Source organism: Trachypithecus francoisi, unplaced genomic scaffold (assembly GCF_009764315.1).
Source record: "Trachypithecus francoisi isolate TF-2019V2 unplaced genomic scaffold, Tfra_2.0 Lachesis_group8, whole genome shotgun sequence".
NCBI lineage: Eukaryota > Metazoa > Chordata > Mammalia > Primates > Cercopithecidae > Trachypithecus > Trachypithecus francoisi.
In genome coordinates this window covers 94,123,253-94,146,540 of record NW_022681473.1, presented here as the reverse complement: position 1 = coordinate 94,146,540, position 23,288 = coordinate 94,123,253, and the positions used below count along the sequence as shown (strand labels likewise).

At 38.3% G+C, this 23,288-nt stretch overlaps 1 protein-coding gene across 2 annotated transcripts in view; it reads left to right on the top strand.

Moving 5' to 3' along the window:
* The window catches only part of PDGFD (platelet derived growth factor D), a 254,037-nt gene that overhangs the window by 212,705 nt on the left and 18,044 nt on the right, over positions 1–23,288 (top strand). For both annotated transcript variants that reach the window (XM_033204478.1, XM_033204477.1), the window contains exons 4-6: positions 1,972–2,034; positions 6,099–6,297; positions 20,910–21,124. In XM_033204478.1, coding sequence (XP_033060369.1) covers positions 1,972–2,034; positions 6,099–6,297; positions 20,910–21,124 — 477 coding nt within the window. The remainder of the gene's footprint in view (positions 1–1,971; positions 2,035–6,098; positions 6,298–20,909; positions 21,125–23,288) is intronic.

Here is a 23,288-nt window from a genome sequence, read left to right as displayed (position 1 = left end):
TTTTATTTCCTCATGATCCTATCCACAGCTTAGAAAGTACTAATAGCAGGTGATTAACAAATATTGAATGAACAAGGGAAAATGAAAATTCTGTGATCTGAAGATTGCTCATGTCATTACCTTACCTGGCATATATCCTCCACCAATAGTCTCATCATGGCATGGAGAAGCCACTGGCTCTCTGGCTTCTTGCCCAGTCTTATCTGATCACTGACTTACGAAGACTCATTAAATGCCAGCCTTCATTTGATTATACACATTTTCCCCCGTGGGAATTCAGTGTCCTTTTTGTGTCTATTCTGTTTTGCAGAGTGCAGATACCACATTTCCTGTTTCTTTCCTATCTTCCCTAGGATTAAGATTAGAATAACAAGGCCAGGCCCAGTGGCTCATGCCTGTAATCCCAGCACTCCGGGGGGCCAATGTCGGTAGATCACCTGAGGTCAATAGTTCAAGACCAGTCTGGCCAACATGGCGAAACCCCATCTCTACTAAAAATACAAAACTTAGCCATGTGTGGTGGTGCACACCTGCAATCCCAGCTACTAGGAAGGCTGAGGCAGGAGAATTGCTTGAACCTGGGAGGCAGAGGTTGCAGTAAGCCGAGATCACGCCACTGCACACCAGCCTGGTGACAGAGTGAGACTCAGTCTCAAAAAAAAAAAAAAAAAAGATTAGAATAATAATGTCTAGTCAGTTTCTTTTTCTTTCTTTCTTTCTTTCTTTCTTTCTTTTTTTACTCTAAGTTCTGGGATATATGGTGGTTTGCTGCACCTGTCAGCCCATCATCTAGTCAGTTTCTAATAGCTGTTCATTCTTTGAACCCCACATTTGACTCGGTTCTCTCTCAGTAATCAGCTGAAATTTTATCAAACACAGGAAATTTATATATAAACCAGCCTCATCATAACCAATTAACAAATGTACTTCCAGCTCCTCAAAATGTTAATGAAATTTACACCTGATACTAAACTCTCATTCAGTAGGTATACTTGGGTAAATATGCTGTCAGACTAGAGTAGCTGAACATTTCTCAGCATCCTCTGAAAATACCTTCTACTCCCTGGTAAGGCTGGAAGAAATTTACTAAAGTAATTTGTTTTGCCAAGGTCAGAAAGCCATCTGTGGATTGTAAAAATGACAGAATTAGTTTTCCTTCCCTTAATGTTTTTTAAACTTCCTGGTGCTGTAGTAATTAACATGGAAGTTATATACAAATGGGAGATAAGTTTGCCTTTTAAGAGAAGTTTTTTCTGTGTGATCCATTGCTATCACACATCCACTCAGGCTTATCTGAGATAACTAATGTTTTCAGGTCTGCCCTTGGCCTGCCTTCCCCAAATGGGCAGTACTTAGTCACTACCAGTCATTTTCTTCCTCTGCCATCCTTCCTCGTATTTGTTGACAGAGTCAAGAAGAACCCCTTGGAAGTTAGTGTGTCTTTGAAAACATCACCAATATTTGGGACCAGGTCAGTAGGCAAGATTGAACATAATACATAACCTAGTTTAAACCCACTGTATGTCAATAATGATGATAATTATTATTCGTTCATCAAACACTTTATTCGGTGCCATTGGTAACTACATAATTAATGCATTCAATTCTCAAACAGCCCTGTAATGTAAGGATTCCATACTAGCCACTTACAGCTGAGGAAAGGAAGGACTGGAGGGGTTATCAGTTGTCTGTGGTCACACAGCTAGTAGATGGCCACGTTAAAATTTGCATTCCTACCTGTACTTTTTCCATGTCACCAGTACTTACAAGAAAATGTCCATGTCTTGAATGAGAAGGGTTCTTGAGGAGATGTGCTTAAGACAAATGGTGATCTGTTCAGCAGGAATATAGCCCTATTTCTGTTGTCACTTAGTTGGAAAAAGATTCAGAAGGCTGAGATGTTGAAACCATGCACATAATGACTTGAACAGAGGTTTGACTGACTCACATAGATGTTTCTTTGCCTTCCAGGAAGATTTCCAGCCCGCAGCAGCTTCAGAGACCAACTGGGAATCAGTCACAAGCTCTATTTCAGTAAGTAATTTATTACTCTATTGCCCGCAAAAGAAATGGATGGAACAGCTAAGGTCAACCCCAAAAGGATTTCACCTGCATTAAGGACCTGTGGCTTGACCAAAAGACAGATCTCAAACAGGATGTGTTTCTCCATTTCATTCAGGTTACAATAGATTATGTCAGACACCCTTTTTCCTGTCTATCAGAAAGGTTTCCAGGAACTGCCAGTATAGCATGGTAGGAACTCAGGCTAGGCAATATCTTAAATATTTTTCAGTTTCAGAGCAGAGCATTCCAATTAAAGGTCTGTCCAAACATATCAAACTAGTTCATGGCCTACACTCAAGTGGGGAATTTCAAAATAGGTTTTGAATATTCCTGGGGAAGATGTTAACCTTTGCATTTTCAAGGGTCTTTTCAGACTTGAAAAATCCCAATGTTTACAGTAAGATAACTTAAGTGCAAATCAGGCATGTATTCTATTTTACTTGGATATAAAACATAACTCACCCTGAAGCTGTAAAATGGTTCATGCTCCAGTTTTCCTCTAAATTTATTCACTTCTCAGTATTCGGTCTCCTTATCTACTTTGCACAGAAAGAGCAGACCTTGTTTTCACCAATCCTATGTGTAGCATTTATGTAGCAATAAAATACAAGATAATAAATGCAATTGTTACTAAAAGGTCAAGAGCATAGAGGAAGCTTGCCCATGGCTCTAAGTAGGTCCATGTGGCTGAGTCAGTTTTTTTGTTGTTTTTTTTTTTTCCTAAAATTGATATGTTATCTTTTGCTCTCTGGGGGATTTTTAAAAACTCTTTCATATGGCAGGATTCCCTCCACTATGAATTATGTGACCATTTAATTCACCTGGTATGGATGCTGGACTAGAACTTCATCTGATCAAAAGATCGGAGAGATCTCCGATGGTGATAATAAGTGTTTTGTGTGCTTTCGACAGTCCAGAATACATGCTCTGAACCTAACTTGGTGTAGACAATCATTTTCGGTTAGATGAAAGTCAACATAAGGCACATACTGCTGAAGAGGTGCTCAGGCTAAGCAGGAGGGTCACAGTAGAGGCTGATAACTCAAGGCAGACACCAGCAGTTTTTGCAACCTTGACTGAGGGTCAAGGGATGCTCCAGCTTCCCAGGCACCTTCGACGTGATAGCTCAGGGTTGTCTAATGATTCTTGCCCCAACCACAATTCAATTACAAGCCTTAAAGGACCCTTAACAGATTAAGAATAACCCAGGTCCTTTAAAAGAGAGGCATTCTCTCTTCCTTTTGGAGTATCTGGGGAAGTTCCCTGGGTCCAGATCCACTGCAAAAGCTTCTGGTTTGAGTTTCAAGTCTAGGTGCTGCTTAACTCTCTTGTAAGAGAGTTTCTTTACTCAGAAACTCTCAGAAACTGCAAGCTGGTTTCTTTACTCAGAACTCCATTGTTCAAGAACTTTCTGGAGCAGGAGCAAGGGTCATTGGACCTACCATTAACTTCTGTTTAAACCATACCTTGTTTTTGTTGAAAGTGGTTTTCCATTTTCAGAGCATTTCTTTTTTATGAATTGTTATCATTTTAAAGTAATGCAGTTAATTTCAGAAATGATTTTTATAAATACATGACAAAAGCTGAATGAAATCATATTTACTGTGCAGCTGAAGGAGACACATTCAATTAGTTCTTTTTCTCAAAAATAGTTTAAAAATATTTACCTCAGCAACCAAAATGTTCTCGTGGTCTTATTAGGTCACCTCATCATTCATAAATATTTCCTCAGCCATCATTGCTGTTTCTGTGAACTGCCCTGAATCAAAACTTGAAAACACCAGTAAAGCTCATACACAGGGACATGTTTGCATTTTACCTATGGTTTGGATTGACTCTTCAGCCTCATGTTAGAAGAAATTAAATTTCCCCCTCCCTTCTCAGGAACCGAGAGTTCCCCACAGCTTTCTCTGAGAGAGATATTTGTGTACACACTGTATTCTAGGCACTGCTGGGAGCCACCCCAGAAAACTCCATCAGTCATTTTCCCCAGAGCTGTCACAAGAAGCTTTCACTTGTGTGGGAATGGCTTGATGGCTGTCCCTGTTTTTATTTCAAAAAAGCAGGGAAGCATTTTAATTTCAAAGATTTTTTATGTGCTGTCATGCTTCTAATTTGGTCAGCTCATTTTGAGCTTTTTGGTTCTTAGACCCATACTATCGTGACACAAATCTAGTTGTAAACCATCTGGTGCATATGAGCCAGATAGACTGTAGATTATCCAGACAATACAAGTTAATGGGGATTTGGAATTATAGTCCTGAATTATAAGTCTTCCACCTGTAGCATGTGACCTCAAGAGAGATGTGAAAGACAGAAATGATGGGCTTCTGTCAGGGTTCAGCTCGTATCAAGCAGACACACACACACACACACACACACACACACACACAGACACCCACACACACACCTAGATTAAAGAGACAACCTATCAGAAACAGAAGGAACAAATATGATTGCACCCAGATAAGAGCTATATAATATCAACAATATGACTGTAGAGGGCATCTTTAACATAGCTTGAACTGTGAATAAATCTCTGGATTCTACCATAATGTATGACAAAGACCATGCCTCCAGAAAAATGATCGTTATTACCTGGATACATCTGAACAGAATATAGAGTGGACTCATAACGTAATGAATGTAGCATGGCAGGTAAGGTTTATTCAGAAGAGGATGTCTGCTTATTTTAACAAGGATGACTGAAAATTGATGTATGGTTTCTTGTAAAAGAAAAGAGCTGGCCTGACACATTGATCAGTCTATTTCACCCTATCACCCCACTCCCTTGACTCCCTTTCCCCTACAGGGAATATTTGAAAACTGCTCCTGAGTTATAGCAATGGTAGATTAATGCTTTAAAGCCCCTTAGTTGTGTGAAGAGGGACTGTTACTTTGAGAGCAGATGATCATCAAATCACTTAGCAATCTTTGGACCTTGATTGGTTAAAGAGAGACAACATTGCCTGAGAGTAAGATTATAAATTGTGGGCTTTGCTGTCTGGGACTCAATAGCACCTATTTTTTCCTGATTAGATACTACAGTTAAATCTAAGGAAAGCAAGTTTTCATTAATTCCTATTTTCCCTTAGTGATAGGAGATATTTGCCTTTGGGGATGTTATTTGTTTGGTAGTTTCTTTAAAGACATTTAAAAATCATTTGAGGCTGTATGCTCTCTATTTCCTTGTTAATGGGTCATGAATTTTAACAGAGATGTTTGAATCATGGCTCATTTACCTCTAGATTGTACAAGGGTTAGTGAAGTAAGTGCTTGGAAACCTCATGTGAGATGTATTCCATGGCAAAATACATAATCCTTTCCAGGCTTTCAATGATGTTGTGTTTCTCATTAAAGAGTCTTCCTGAGAAGTTTTAATGGCAACTGGGATCACTAGCAAACTATAACACTTTAAAAAAATACGTTTCCCCATGTGAATTATCTCCCTTTAAGTCAAGAGAGCCAGTTTCATGGTTAGTTATCCTTGTTGACAGTAAATAAGTTGGTGAACATGCTAGATTTTATGAAAATATCTCCAGAGTAGATTCGTACATTGGTCACACATCATCTGCAATGCCAGGTGACCTGTAAAGGGGGGATGTGGAGATTAAAAGTGGGAGAATGGAATGAATTATCAAAACTAATGTGGGAGGAGTTTGAAATTTTGATTCCCACTATTATATGTTGTTATGTGGATGATTTGGGACCATGAACCAAGAAACTGGATGACTTAATTTTATATATTTCCATCTAATCTATATTTTTAGATGATTACAGTTAAGATAAACTGGAAATTGTATGATCTACTTGGATTTGATTTACAGAAAAGTGAATGACTATCTTTTTAGTAATTAATTGATTTTTATCCAAGAACATGGCAAGACAATACCATGTTGTTTTTACATGGCATTCAAACGTATGATGTCTTATACTCAGAAGCCTGTTTATGTTCCTTCCGTATAGTTGAATGACTGTTGTATTTCACAGCAATGGACTTTTTCTGAGTACACTGAGCTGTATGTCACTCTTAGGGGGTATCCTATAACTCTCCATCAGTAACGGATCCCACTCTCATTGCGGATGCTCTGGACAAAAAAATTGCAGAATTTGATACCGTGGAAGATCTGCTCAAGTACTTCAATCCAGAGTCATGGCAAGAAGATCTTGAGAATATGTATTTGGACACCGCTCGTTATCGAGGCAGGTCATATCATGACCGGAAGTCAAAAGGTAAGAGACAGAGACTTGTGCATTCTTCATAAGCAGATAGAAATCTTAACAGTACAAGCTGAGTGTCCCTTATCCAAAGTATTTGAAACCAGAAGTCTTTTGAATTTTGGATGCTTTTTGGATTTTGGAATATTTACATTTATGCTTATTGGTTCAGTATCCCTAATCCAAAACTCTGAACTCCAAAATGCTCCAGTGAACATTCCCTTTGAGAATCAGGTTGGAGCTCAAAAAGTTTTGGATTTTGGAGCATTTCAGAGTTTAGATTTTTGGACTAGGGACATAACCTGTAATAATGAGTAAGGATTAGCAGTACAATATGTTTAACTCACTTATATTAGGTGGTTACTATCAGTCCGTTGTCACGTTTCACAACACTTTCAAATGAAGTTCTGCGTTTTGTCCAAACTGTGTTTTTTTAATCAGACTAAGAAGGGTTTGGTCCAGTGAAAGATATATAGGTCATAGTTTGGAGCTGGATGAGATGTTATGAAAATCATCTGAACCAGCTTCTTATTTCTTGGCAAGTAAGGCATTATGAGCCCCAATTTTACAATGGAGACAGCCAAGTCAGAGGGAGTAAGTAATTTGCCAATGTCTGTATGGAATGAAGAAGAATGAGTATCCTGGTCTCTTGCCTACAAGAACAGTGCTTGTGTCATTGATAGTTTTGCCTCTCTGATAGATGCGAAGGTTGGTTTAGTCCAGGGATGTCAGTGTTGGCAGCAGAGAACCCTGTTAAAGCAACAGCCAAAACTCTGTTGGAAAATTTCAACTCTACCTTCAAGATCTGCTATCTACTTGGTGCCTGGGTGGTTCATGTGCTTGAGATATAAATGTCTCAAGGCAGAGGAAAAGAAGGTCTGGAATAGTTTGGAGATGTGTGAGAGCATATATTCAATTAGAAACTTCAGCAAAGTACAATGAGGGGAGAACCGAGAGGAACATTCAGGCAGAGAGAACGTCATGAGTTAAAACAGTGCTTAAACTCAAATAATAAATATCCAGGTCATACATCTGAGTGATATGATCTTAGGATGAGAATGTTTATTGGCGTGTAAAACTCAAATTAATAAAGCAATGAAATACAATTGCCTCTTATTGAATAAAACAATTACTTCTAGTCTGTTATGTCCTTGCTTTATGTGATAAGATTTGTTATAATTGTAATGTTCCCTAAAAGGTCTTGAAAGGCTGGGTTGCATTGTAGATATAAAGGTATTTCACCAAGATACAGCTGTTTCCTACACTTTGAAATAATTTTAAGAGCTGTGAACCTGGACTGCTTTAGCACAACCATTTATAACATTTGGGCCAAAATGGCTAATCAGTTAACTCCTACCTGGGCCTTCTGCTTATGGCTTAGCTAAGAGGGAGACAAGAAAGTCACTGGTGGCCCTGGTGTTACGGAGATACACCATGTGCAGATCACTGTAGCCCTGAATCTCTCCAGGGCTCAGATTGGAGTCAATTTAAAGAAAATATTGTTGTTCTGTAAGACATTGCTGTGTTTGGATCTCTACTAAGTCAACTTAAAAGAAAGTAAAATATGCACGTTTTGAAAACCCCAGAGGAAATTTTATATAAAAATAGTGTTTGGACAAACAAGCAATGAAATCTGACTCTGTCTTCAGCAATTCAAGGGACAGCCCTTCTTGGCATCTTTTTTCTGGAAATATTACAATTTTTAAGTCATCCCAATCCATTACTTTTTTCCGCCCTAGAAATTGTGTTGAGTTGGAGGCAGGAGGCCTGGATTCAAATTCTAACCCTGCCACTTACAAGTTTTGTGATTTTTTTTTTTTATTGGGTACCCTGATCTCAGTTTTCTTATTGGCAGTGTGTGTGCAATAACACCTACTTCTGGGGACTGCTTCTGGTACCATCAAGAGCACCTAACACTTAATACATGTTCAAAAATTGTTAGCTAGCTATAGCGACTTAGAATTCTGAAATATGTTTGCATTACTTCCTTGGTGAAGCCTAGCTTGTCCCTTGTTCTGTCCCTGTGATGTCTACTCACCCCCTAACTTGGTAAAGTTAGGAGCACTTAAGACACCACCTCACTTTGTATGTCCTACTACTGCACTGTTATTGTACCTTTTGTTTCCTCTAAGAGGATCTGGGATCCCAGCACCTCCTATCATTCTCCACTCTGGCTGAATATTTAATAACTGGGGGAGCTTTTGAAAACCTTCAGATGCCTAGTCCCACCCCAGCTACATTGACTCAGAATCTCAATGGGGGGAGACTGGGAAATATATTGATATTATTTATGGTTCCTAGGAGAGTGATCCTTAGAGACAGCCAGTGTCAAGAACCACTACTTGAGAGACTGTTCATCCTATATCTGCAGTACTTGCAACAGTCTCTGACACATTTTAGATGCTCAATTAATGTTTGTGGGATTGAATATATTACTAATCCAGTGTTAGCCTATGTCTAAAGTTTATAGAAACCACCTCATAGACTGGAGAGGGTAGCTTTATTAAAAATGTCTTTGGTTACTGAAATAACCTTGCAAGAGCATTCAAGGTGACATACTACTTGATGTTTGTGACAAAGTAAACATGGTCTCTCTCCACTGCTGGCTTAGGTTCCATTTCTTAATCTCTTCTTCTTTAAAATGGCCTTAAGGCAAATTTGTACCATTTAATTTAACCCTGGCAAGTCACCACTGCCTCTGCTCTTATATAAATGTACTGATTTGTTTATCATTCTACTGATGCTGAATCACCTGTATGTATCACAAAAACAAGAGAAGTCAGGTTTAATATTTCAGCTGGTATTTTCTGCTTTGAGAACATAAAAATACAAATCCATGGCTTGTATCCCAACGTATGAGGAAGGGAGCAGTGAATAAACAGTGAAAACAGGAAAATAGCTATGGATAATGAAAGTCCATTAGGTGTCAAATAAAACTTGGCCTTTTCAGGATTTCCAAAAAGTATCCTTCTATCAGTATAATTTCTTAATGATGTTGTGCAGAAACAAGCTTGTCATTTATGAATATCTTTTGAGCATCCATTCTTCTGATTTGTCCAGACAGATGGAAAGTGGCATTTTTCATGATTGCAAAGAGCAGGATTCTAAAATGATATTTGAATGTGAATATACAAAACACAGAGTTTTACGAACTCTGAGATAGAACACAGACACACTGAATAAAGAACTTATGCATCAGGAATATTTAAAATATGAAGGTTCATGTTTTACAATTAAATGATGTGTTTTGCTTCTTTTTATTTAGTAGAAGGGAGGTGAGGTGGTAAGTGAGCTTTTTGTTCTCTTCAAGAAAAGAGTTGAAAATGTCAAAGTCAAAAGAACAGTAAAAGTTTTGGTGAGGAAAGAGAGAAACAGGAGACAGATAAAATTACCAAGTATTGAAACCAGGATGTCAATGCAATAAAGTCTACATTTTAAAAATTCATAAGTAATAGATAAGCTCAAACTTGTCTGGAAAAGCTTCTGGTCTGAAGATAATATAACAAGTTAATATATTCAACTTTCAGTTTCCTAGGGGGTAATGGGGAAAAGGATAGCATATATAATTGAAATCTGTAGATAACTGTAGTTTCAAACCCAATTTTTGCCAATAATTTCAGCCTCATGCTTTTAACCTCAAAGCTGCCCAGAAGTTAATTTTTAAAAAATAAATGTTTTAAATTCAAGTTGCATTTACTTTTTATGGTAGATATACTAATGAGTATAGGAAGTGTGCACAAAATTAGGTGAAATTATATGGGTGTTCTTTCTGTAAGCTATATAAATACTCCTTACATTGCTGCATTATCACTGTAGTTTAACTAAAACTAAACTACAATTCATTTAAAACATATGCCTATGAATTTAAGGACAATGTATATTTATTCAAGTTCATAGCATAAAATTCAACATTTCTAAGTTAAGAAATGATCAGCCCTGACTGGACATTACTGAGAGGTGATTTATGGAGATAAACAATGTAAGTAAGATCTGTTCTTTTTCTTATTCCAGGAAAACTTGACTTTCTAGAATGATAGTGTATTTGCCAAAGAAAAATCCAAGACATAATGGCAAGAGGGAAACCTGTTTTCACAGCTTGTGTTGTGATTAAAATATGAACAAAATTATCAGGGCACTCCAAATTAATAGTTTTAAACTCTTAATTGAAATATATCGTTTTCCAAAAAGTAATCATTTTTAGATACACATGCTAAAATTCACATCCATTCCTCTTTTAAAAAGTGTTTTAGACTCAGTGCAGTGGCTCACTCCTGTGATCCCAACACTTTGGGAGGCCAAGGTAGGCAGATCACTTGAGCCCAGGAGTGCGAGACCAGCCTGGGCAACATGGTGAGAACCTGTCTCTACAAAAAATACAAAAGTTAGCCATGCGTGAAGCGTATGCCTGTAGTTCCAGCTACTCGGGAGGCTAAGGTGAGAGGATCACCTGAGCCCGGGTAGTTCAAGGCTACCATGGGCTGTGATTGCACCACTGCACTGCAGCCTGGTCAACAGTGAGGACCCTGCCTCAAAAAAAAAAAGTATTTTAATATTGAGTGAAGTAAACATCTTGATATTAAATTAGTTCCAAATGATGATGTTTGAAATATGTGAGTTTTACAGACTCTAAATGGTTAGCTCTTACAACTCTGGAACAGTTACCAACCCATTTCCAAGGATCTAATACCAATTCTATTATTTTCTCCATGACATTTTGCTCTAAGATCTAAAACACTTGACTCTAATTTGCAAATTATTTACAGGTAAATAACTAGCACAAGAAACTGAGAAATATAGGAAATAAATGATTTCAAATGTAGGAAATTATCCAGAGAGCATTAACATACAGACATATTTTAGAAACTGAGTGCTTGCAATTTTCTCTCTCTGCCTATTTGATACCTGGGTTAAGAATTGGCTAAAAGCCTTTTGCCAACACCAATGATGAGTCATATCAGTCATTCTTGAGGTATCTATAATTACTTCTCTGTAAATTAAGCAGGTACTGGTGACATCAATAGATGATAAAAATTAATAATAATTTGTGTTGCTTATTAATATTACATTATCATTAATAATAGTTTCTATTGTTGAAAGATGGTTAGCTTCATTGAGTTTCCTGAACCATGTGGTATATTTGGTACCTTTACCAATGAAAGTTTTATTTATCAATATTAAAATTGTTTGGTATAAATTTAATAGAAATAGAGCAAAAGAAAGAAGGATGTTGCAGTGGGAAGAACATGGACTTGAGAGTCAAGCTAACTTGTAATAAAATTCTAACTCAAATCCTAAAATCAGTAGCAGTGGCCTTGGAGAAGTCACTTACAGACCCCTGGTTCTCTATTTTCTTCTCTTTGTAAAATGACTCTAATTATAAGCACTTGGCAAAGTTGTGTTAGGATTAGGTAATAACAGAGTATCTAACACCCTCAATAAATGATAGCTGCTATTATTATTTGAATTGCTTACAAAACTCTGCACAGAACCAAGATATTTCTATTAATTGCTGTCTTCCCTATAATGCTCTAAGATAACTATCAGTGATCTGGAGAGCCTCACAGATAGTATTTGACAAATACTGTCATATTTAAGTATCTGTATAATCAGTGTACTCATTAAAAGTTTACAAAATTATCTCCAAGTACTAAACTTTTCTGATACTATTTATCCAGAAATTTTCTGACATTATTTTGCTTATTGGATGTTTCTTCTGCTAAGTTTTTCTTTTAAAGACTTTTGCCACTGTTTATGACTCATATGTTTTGTAAGTATCTAGCTGCCTCACTTACTCTGTTTACCAGCAAGCATTCATAAAAACCATATTGTTGTTTATCATGTTGTGTGTGTTTACAAGGGCACACACATGAAATATTTTAAGAAAATCTCAGCAGTGGGACAACTTCCTCCTGGTGCATGTGCCACCTCTGCTTTTCTCCTAGATGCAGTTGTCCATCTTTGCGGATATCCTAACCCCACCCTCATTATCAAAGTTATGCCCCTCATCTAGGTATGTCATTCAAATGCAAATCAGTGGAAAAATCCATTTGACAGTGGAAAGCCATAGGTAACTTTTAGCCTCTGGATGAACAAATTTGCATTTTCCACAGCAATTACTCTTGTTAAAGAGAAATGTGTGTTCCTTGAGTTTTCTGTGCCAACTTTTTTCTGTGAAGCATTGCAAAATTATTATGGGATTGTTTTCCTTTATGCCCCACTAGACTTAAGGAGACACTACACTGTTCCTAGAGCACATATGCATGTGGGCATTGCTGGTGCTGAGAGATCTAACTCGCTGAGTGTCTTTACTTGCTGATACAGTTACACATTGTGTCCCCACCCAAATCTCATCCTGAATTGCAATCCCCATAATCCCCATAATCCCCACATGTCAAGGAAGAAACAAGATGGAGATAATTGAATCATGGGGATGGTTTACCCCATGCTAGTCTCGTGATAGTGAGTGAGTCTCACAGGTTCTGATGATTTTATAAAGGGCAGTTCCCCTGCACTTGCACACATGCTCTCCCTCCTGCCACCGTGTAAGATGTGCCTTTGCTTCTCTTTCGCCTTCTGCCATGATTGTAAGTTTCCTTAGCCCTCCCAGATGATGCATAACTGTGAGGCCATTTAACCTCTTTTCTTTATAAACTACCTAGTCTCAGGTATTTCTTTATCGCAGTGTAAGAATGGACTAATACACTTTCTAAGGATAGTGTTACATCTGATGTAATCAAACTGAGCACACCTGATCATTGACTTTTTATATTTAGTTCAAGGTGGGCATGGCCTTCCATTCCTTAGTGATCACCAATTGCAGAATCTCAGGTCCTTCTAGTTTTAGGTGCTTCTGATTTAAACTTCCTTCTTTGATCTGTGTTACTCACTTCAATAATAATGTGGTTATACCTACTGAGAGCTAAAATTTAGACCTGTGCTTCAAACACTCAAAACTCATGTAATCTCAACAAATTCTTTGGCAGGAGCTACTGGGGTTCCCATTTTGCATAGTAAAAGAAAAAAATTCAGAAAATTTCTGTGAGAGATAAAAAATAGAGAATCATGACATGAACCTGGTCTTGTTGGCTACAAAGCTCATGCTGTGAGCAACTCAATGGTGTTTAAAGCTCAGGGATTCATAGTCTAGTAAATGAGAAAAAGAAATTTCAAGACCTTCATCTCCTAACTTGTTTTTTTAAAAATGTTTCATTTCATAGATATACTTTATACATCATCCCAGGTTATGAATTCCCAGGGTTCAGAGAATTGCTTTATGATGGTGTCACTGCTTTCATGTCTAATTCAGTGCCTTCCAGATATTCATTCAGTCGTCCATAGATTTTCCAGTACATATGTGCTGAACGTCTACTTATGTCCACTGGCTTTAGGCAAGTCACTTAACTCATCTGCAACTCAGTTTCTACGTCTATCCAATGGGAATTGTGATATCTAAGATGAGGGTTTGCTATGAGAATTAAATGAAATTTGATTTTGTGAAAGCATCTCACAAAGAGCTGGACACATGGTAGTTGCTCGGTAAATTTGCATTCACTCATTGCTTTACAATGTTTCTAAACCTTGAAAATCAGGAATTGTCTGATTGAGAATCTTTTACTGTGATTTAGGTTAATTTGTGTAAAAACAAGTGGTAAATGTTTTTATTCTTTAGATATTAAACCCATATGTGGAGTCAAAAAATTCAGTGTCTTTCATAATTTTAATGTTAAAGTATCCTGATAGTCCCTCATTAAAACTTATAAAATAATTCTTCTTTCCAGATTTATTTGCACTTCCACATTGGGATTGAAATGTGAAAACAGTTTTCATAATTATGTGTTGATTTATAGAAGAGGGAATCTGAAAATCACAGTGAGGCTGTAATATTCATAAGGATGAATACTCCTCCTAGCAAATTTATGAATCTTGAGAAAGGCTGAGAGCCCCTGGTTGCTTGGTACAAAAATAATACAATTATTCCTATAGTCCCCTCACCTCCCACCCCACCCCAAAGCATCATACACCTAGTGCTGCAACATTAAAGGGAAAGGTTTAGCAATTTTCATAACAGATTGTGGCACTGTCTCCCATTTGACAAAGGCAATGTTCCTTAGCACCTTGATGTTTGCATCTGAGAACCGGTCTTCTCAAGACCATACTCTACCATGTGTGCCACTTATTCTACATTTCACAGATCTTGGTGCCAGTCATCTCATGCATTATGGTTCATCCTTGGCAGAGCTGGTTCTAAATCCTAGTTTCTTAATTCTAACCTAACACTTCTGCACTACTCCACATCCTAGACTAGTCTTGAGATAAGATCCAAATATTCAGCGTATAAGGTGTTAATAATACTCCTTGCATTCCTGAAAGATAGTTGGAATTGTTTCATCTTTATGATACAAAATTCAACTGAAAAAATCCATGGTTATCTGATTCATTCAGGTAGTAATTATTGAGTGTCTATTTCTTGCAAAGGGAATCTGGCACAAAGACGATGTTGTGCTTCCTTCAGCGGCACCTTTATCCTAATTGTTGAAGTCAAATGGTTTTAGAAGTGAGCTTGAATGAGCTGCATTTGGTGCTTACACTAGGGACAAAGTACTAGAAGAGAAGGGATAAAAAGATAATTAGCTCTCTACCTCCAACAGCTTTTTTAGTTCAATGGAAGAGAAGCACCTGAATATAGATGCTTGTTAACTTTTGATGGGTTTACATCCCAATAAACACGTTGTAAGTGGAAAATATAGTTAAGTCAAAACCACATTTAATACACATAGCCTACTGAACTTCATAGCTTAGCCTAGCCTACCTTAAATGTGAAATGTGAAAACAGTTTTCATAATTATGTGTTGATTTATAGAAGAGGGAATCTGAAAATCACAGTGAGGCTGTAATATTCATAAGGATGAATACTCCTCCTAGCAAATTTATGAATCTTGAGAAAGGCTGAGAGCCCCTGGTTGCTTGGTACAAAAATAATACAATTATTCCTATAGTCCCTTCACCTCCCACCCCACCCCAAAGCATCATACACCTAGTGCTGCAACATTAAAGGGAAAGGTTTAGCAATTTTCATAACAGATTGTGGCACTGTTGATCATGTGGCACTCATGATCAGAACACATGTATCAGCCTACAGTTGGTCAATATTATCTAACACAAAGCCTATTTTATAATAAAGGTTTAATAGCTCATGTAATTTATTGAATATCCTACTGAAAATGAAAAACTGAATGGTTTTTTGGGTGCTCACCATTAACATACACAGCTGAAAGCACCATCAAAAAGTAAAAAGAAATCGTTTTGAACCATTGTAAGTTGGACTATCCGTAAAGAAAACAAAACAAGGTCTATTAAGTAAGTGCCATAATAGAGGGCAGAAAAAGTGTGGTGAGTACATAGAGAAAGGGTCATAGGAGTTGTAGAGTGAATATGCCTTTTGACTTGCGCTCTAGAAGATTAAAATAATATAGCAAGCTGAGATGCCAGAGAAAGCAAAACAGAAGATCAAGAGCATGGTTTTCAGAAACATCCTGGCCCTACTTTAAGTGCTCATTCTCCACATGCCATCACCATGTGGTAAATATGCACTAGTATGTAGGCTGCTGCTGCATGTCTGCTAAAAGAGTTTATAAAGAACTTTAGCATTATAAAGGCTAGACGTTGTAACAGTAACAATAAAATGATTACTGGTGCCAACATAGTGAAACCCCATCTCTAATGAAAATACAAAAATTCGCGTGCATGTGGCACACACCTGTAGTCCCAGCTATTCAGAAGGCTGGGGCGGGAGAATTGCTTCAACCTGGGAGGTGGAAGTTACGGTGAGCTGAGATCATGCCACTGCTCTCCAGCCAGGACTGGGCACTCTGTCTTAAAAAAAAAAAAAAAAGAAAAAGAAAAAGATTACTGGCTATCTTCAAGGACATGCAGCAGTTTAATTGCATTCTCTGACAGACTGTGGATGATCAAGAGAAAAAAACATGTGATGCATCTATCAGAATAAAGATTGATGAATGGCCAGCACAGTGAAAGCCAACTGATAACTTAATGTTTAGAGACTGACTCAAGGAAACCATCCTTTTGTTGACCAAAACAAGCAGTAAATTATTGTGCATGTGGAGAACAAAAGTGCTTTCCTATGTTCAAAGTGAGGAGATTATTTTGTTTCACAATGAATGTTTGTATTCACAAAAACAGACTTACCTTTACATACCTTGATTTTGACCAATAAGGCACATTTTGGACTTCTGTCTGCCAGAACATGTAACTTATATAAAATAATAAATATGTTTCACTTTAATAAGGAATAGAGGTTTTTTTTGTTTTGTTTTGTTTTTGAGACGGAGTCTCGCTCTGTCACCCAGGCTGGAGTGCTGTGGCAGGATCTCAGCTCACTACAAGCTCCGCCTCCCGGGTTCACGCCATTCTCCTGCCTCAGCCTCCCGGGTAGCTGGGACTACAGGCGCCGCCACCTCACCCGGCTAGTTTTTTGTAGTTTTTAGTAGAGACGGGGTTTCACCGTGTTAGCCAGGATGGTCTCGATCTCCTGACCTCGTGATCCGCCCGTCTCGGCCTCCCAAAGTGCTGGGATTACAGGCTTGAGCCACCGCGCCCGGCCAGGAATAGAGTTTTAAATTTTTATCTTAAGCTGATCACCACCCATGTTGTGCTTGCCAAGTATGTGTAACATTATATTGGTTTTATCTGTCCTACAGAAACTAGAATCTCTAGGATTCTGGCATTTGTTCCCACTGAGGACAAATCGTTGCTATCAATCCATTGAGCTCCTAGATAAGGCAAGAAAGGGTTCAAGGAGAAATGAGGACAAAATGAAGAGTGTGCTTTGGCCAAAGTCCACTCAGTCCAGATAAAAGAACGAAACGTATCACAATACTAAATGCAAAAGTAGACTCTGAATAGCTGCCTGGCTTATTAGTCAGAACTGAATAGATGGATGAGCATACACAGGAGCTCATGCTTGGGTATGTGTATTGATGACATTGTGAAAATGACAGGTTTGTGCCTATGGATGCACCTAGGAAGCCAGCTCATTTGCACAGCAAGTGGTCCTCTGGTGGGAAGACTCCAACATGGCTTGTGGAAGCTGCTCTCTGAACCCTCCTTCAAATCTTCACACTGGGCTCATATGTACAAAAGGCATGAAGAGGCCTGGATTCAGACTCTGGCTCTACCACTGACTGGTTGTATGGCTGTGGATAAGTTTTTTTTTTCTTAACTTTTCAAAGGCTCGGTTTCCTCAACTGCAAAAGTAAGAGTAATGATTATATGTAATTCATAGCATTTATGAGTATTTCATGCACTCATGAACACAGCACTTAGTAGTCTAGATGGCCAGGATCAAAAAGAACAGATTGACTCTCCTTCTCACACCTAATATTAGAAACTATAAAAGGGTGTGCATTCACATCCCCATTCTAGAGCTCAGATTCTAGAATTCTTATTACATCTCAAAGCACTACTGTGATTAGACTGCCCCTAGAGGCAGGGGCTACAGAAGGAAAAGTTGTCCCCTGTGCACTGTGCAGCACCCCACCCTTGACCAGCATGTCCAGAGGAAGTCTTTGAGGACAGGGGAACCTTCTCAGCCTTTCCAGAAAACTGCATGAGGCCCAAAAAACTTAACTGATGTTAAAGAGCCTTGATAGAGCAAGACTAAAATTCAAAATGACAGAAAAAGAGAGATTATTCCATGACATAGACTGGGATGAAATACGGGAAGTTAGATGAAATTAGTGGACCCTTGAATTGAATCCGGAACATCATTGCTGCTCTGAAATGTTCAGCTATGGAGACTGATGCAGGAATGGAAAGGACAGCCCCTACTCTGGGTTGACACCACTTGGCCTGTCTTCCTCCCAGAAGTCTCACTCCAGAATTCTCCTTCTAACCCAAGCATCAGAAACCTTAATTGCTGCTCAGCCTCTGTCTGGCTCCCTGCTCTGCTGCACTGACTTGTCGGTCTTTTTTGACTGGCAACTCAGTATCCCCTGCAGAAAGTCTGCAATCACGCTTTGAAGTTATTTGCATCCAGTCAGAACAACCTTTCAGTTCTAGTTCTAAATTGAGTGCCTCGGTGGTTTCAATTGCCTGATATGTAGGGCAGGTGGATTCTACAGCAGTCACACTGGGCCCCAGTTCTTAGTGACAGTAGTGAATTGATGCATAAAACTGACAGAATTGTGAATCTCCTCATGGTGAGTAAGAAATGGAAGTAACCAATGCTAGTCAAAGAGCTATACAATGTGAGGAGTATGGTTTCAAATAGAATCAGGCTTACATGCCTTCTCCTGGTTTGTGGAAGGCACTTTGGAGTTTACTGGAATTCCCATAGGGAAGGCATGCTATACTTTGGCTTGGGTGTCTTCTGAAGATAAGGATGTGGCCATTCACCACCCAACCCCAGTTCAACATCAGACAGGAAAGTCCAATACAGCCCTCATAACACTGGTCTTCCTTCAACTTATGGCTTACTGACCATCCGTCTGTTCCGCTTAAAGTGACAGAGACTATGGAGCAAAAGGGAGAAGGCTTTGATTCCAGTTTTACCATTTACTGTTAACTCTTAGTAAATAATGCTCACTTCGAATGGGTGGGGAACAACCAAATGTAGTCATATCCGTAAGGTGCCTAGCAGAGGACTGAATTAAAGCAGAGACTCAGTGCTGCTGCTTGCATCCTGTCCCTCTCTGCCTTCTCACACATCACGATCCCTTCCTGCTAATTGTACCTCTTTAGTCCTCTGTGTTAGACAAATATCTTCCCATTATCACAAGCAGCAGATTTGGCCCTCTGCATCAGCTCTGTCCACAAGCCCAGGAATGCACAGGCCAGCATCAGCAAGGTGACACTTGTAATGGATGATTGCTGCACTTCTTAATCCATTTATGTAATCCTTTCTGCTTTGCTTGCAGTTATTTTCAGGGCTTTAGCAGCAATAAAATTATTCCTTTCCCAAGACAGAGTTCATTCAATTTAAATCTGGATTGATTATAGCTAAAGTTATGACATGTCTTTACAAAGGAAAAAAACAGCAATAAATTATGCACAATGATTATTTGCATTTATTTAGTTCCCACAGTATCCTGGGCTCAGTGTATAACAACTGGGGATAAATCCCTGCCCTTGAGAATCAAAGCACCATTGTAGATATAAAAAGACAAACAGGGATGTGGTTAGTGGACTCATGGTCCACACTTACTCCTGCAGTTTTCCTTAGATGCATTCTACTGGCACTGTCCTTGACTTTTGACCTCTACTCCCAAAGGCTTTTTTTTTCTTCCTTCTCCTTAAGCTGTTTTGGTTTAAGCCTAAGACATTTCCCAGGGCTAGAGTTTAGAATGAACAAGGTGATATCTGCCTAACATTTATGGGATTCCTCCTGTGGTGGCCTGGTGCACACAAGGGCGTGCATTGGGAAATGGTGGTGGGTCCTGTGCAGACAAAAGGACTTGCTTCTAACTGTGTTCTTATGGGAAGATACTCATGTATGTATGCACCAATAAGAGGATCTGGCTGCTAAATGGATGGATAATTGGATGGACTTTGAGAACATGAAATCAAATCTAATTTACATAACACAATAATACAAATTGAATTCAAGTAAATATTTATGACTTAGATTTGAAAATATTGCGGTGCTTTTAGTTCATAGAAGTCCCACTAACCATATCCCTTGATAATCATTTATATAGAGTAATGTCCAAAAAAGAAAAATAAAGAGGGAGAAAGACATAATATATTTTTAAATTTTGTCCATTTGACTTTAAAGGAAAAGAATGTGAGAGGGGGAGATTCAAATGAATCAAGATTAATAAGAATAGCTGGCATTGAGTGCCAGGCACATTACATTCAATTCTTCAAATGATTACATGTTATAGATAAGGATGCAGAAGTTCAGAGCCATTAAATAACTTTCCAACTAAAAGGAAACATAGCCATGATGTGATTGAAGGCAGTTGTAACTTTACTGAAGCTCCCAAGCACTTAACCACTATGCTATACTGCCATCTAGGACCCAATGCACAAATATGCACCATATTCACGAAAAAAAAAATTGTTTTCTCTAACATGTTGATTAACTTTGAAGTTAAAAATAAAGCTAAAACCCTTTTCTTTATTACATTTACGTGTGAAATTTCACTTCCAGGTAAATATAATACAGTGGTTGTCCCTAATGTGTCTTAGATATAATTCAAATTATATTTAAGTGATGGCTTAGAGTCAGGATTTATTTAGAATGAAGAAGAAATTTATCTTGTCTTTTTGAAGACAAAGGCAATTATTTTAATTTGCCAAATGTTTCATTTTCTTTCCTCTGAACTTTTTTTGCATAAAAAGGATGCAAGGAAATTTGAACCAAGACATGAATTTTAGCCAAGGTTTTTGTTTTGTTTTGTTGTTGTTATTTTCGAAGGGTAGATGGGATCAAGAGAGAAATTAGGTCTTTTACTTTAGGTTCCCAGTAATTGAGAGCCTGAGGATGGATTTAATCCCAGGGTTAAGGTTTTCCTCACAGAATCTTCCCACTCTATTCCCAAAAACACACGCTGGGCAGTTGTGCTTACAGTTGTGTTTGCTTACACAATGTGTGTATTTGCTTCCAGTTGACCTGGATAGGCTCAACGATGAGGCCAAGCGTTACAGTTGCACTCCCAGGAATTACTCGGTCAATATAAGAGAAGAGCTGAAGCTGGCCAATGTGGTCTTCTTTCCACGTTGCCTCCTCGTGCAGCGCTGTGGAGGAAATTGTGGCTGTGGAACTGTCAACTGGAGGTCCTGCACATGCAATTCAGGGAAAACTGTGAAAAAGTATCATGAGGTATGTCATTCTCAGATTTCTTGTTGCAATGCTTAACCTACAGGATTCAGGAAGACAGGGGCATTGCATACAGTTGTTCAGGTTGCTCACTGCACAAGGGCACCCAGCCAGGGTTTGATTAGGAGCAGAAATTCTACCCACATTAGGTTTGCCAAGCCAGGTGCCCTGACGACAGGTTAATCCCATCCTGATGAAGTCACTGTTTATTCTAATTCGAACAATACACCATGTGGATCAACAACAACCTTGTTAGAATATATAATCAAATATGTGATATAGTAACTTTAGAACTTACTTGACCTCCTAGCAGAAAGACAGAAAAGAAAAAGAAATACGATGTTATTCATTTACAGGATATGACTGCAATATCTAATAAGCAAAACCTTAATTCAATTATGTCATTTAATAAATTTGGCACAATAAAGATAGCAAAATATAAATTGTCAAAGATCTTTTTATTTTTTAAATATGAAGTATGTTTCAACTGGAAATGCTCTGTTTATTCTAACTATTATTAAGTGCTACTCAGGGAATCAGCTCTTGGATTATGCAAAAATAAACAAAAGTAAATATAAGACTATAGGAGGAACAAAAACCTAAAGAGCGCAATAACCTTAATAATAGTAATAATGGCATTTATTGCTTGACAAACACTATTGTAAGTAATCATTAGCTCATTTAGCACCCCATCAACAATATTGTAAAAATGTTACTATTTTTATTCTTTTTTTTATAGGTGAGTAAACTGAGCCCTAGGAGGATCAGTAAGTTGGCCAGCATGGCCTGGTCAGTAAATCACAGAGCCAGGACTATAGGTCCAATCCACTAGTTCCAGGGTCTATGTTTTTTCTTATTACTAGTAATATATAGCACTTTAGTGCATAAAATATAGGCTGGGTGCAGTGGCTCACGCCTGTAATCCTAGCACTTTGGGAGGCCGAAGTGGGTGGATCACCTGAGGTCAGGAGTTCAAGACCAGACTGGCCAACACGGCGAAACCCCGTTCTCTACTAAAAATACAAAAATTAGCCAGGCATGGTGGCAGACACCTGTAATCCCAGCTGCTCAGGAGGCTGAGGCAGGAGAATCACTTGAACCCAGGAGGCAGAGGTTGCAGTGTGCTGAGATTGTGCCACTGCACTCCAGTCTGGGTGAAAGAGAGAAACTCTATCTCAAAAAAAAAAATTTATAAATATATATATAAATATATATATTTATATATGGAGAGAGAGAGTAGACTGAAGAGGAGTTAGAGCTGTTCTATGACATACACAGCAGCTCTAATTACTTTATTATTGTGGGAACACATGCAAGTTACTGAAGTTTAGACTCAGTTTTCACATATGTGAAATGGGACTGAGAAATTAATATATCAGATAAGCCCTTCCAGAGTTGCTCTTAGGGCCAAATGAAATAATGCATATGAAATATATTTTGCAAGATGTTAAACATCATGCAGAAATATGTTTTAAAATATAAGCTAAAATATGAAGCAAACATTATTGTTAGGAATTATTGTTTGAGTTGCTCTCCATCAGTGTCCATAGGAATCCCATTACTGGCTATATACCCAAAGGATTATAAATCATTCTGCTATAAAGGCACATGCACACATATGTTTATTGCAGCAGTATTCACACTATTCACAATAGCAAAGAGTTGGAACCAACCCAAATGTCCATCAGTGATAGACTGGATAAAGAAAATGTGGCACATATACACCATGGAATACTTGGCAGCCATAAAAAAGGATGAGTTTATGTCCTTTGCAGAGACACAGATGAAGTTGGAAACCATCATTCTCAGCAAACTAACACGGGAACAGAGAACCAAACACCACATGTTCTCACTCATAAGTGAGAGTTGAACACAGGGACACAGGGAAGGGAACATCACACACCAGGGACTGTTGGTGAGTTGGGGGTTGGGGGAGAAATATCTAAGGTAGGTGACAGGTTGATGGGTGCAGCAAACCACCATGGCACGTGCATACCTATGTAACAAGCCTGCACGTTCTGCACATGTATCCCACAACTTAAAGTATAATAATAATTTTTAAAAAGTGTCCACCACAACAAAGGAATGGGTAGTTCTCTCTAAACAACATCTCCAGCTTTGTAAAACTGTTTTTTGGAGGTTTTTCTGGTATCATTGTTGTTTTGGT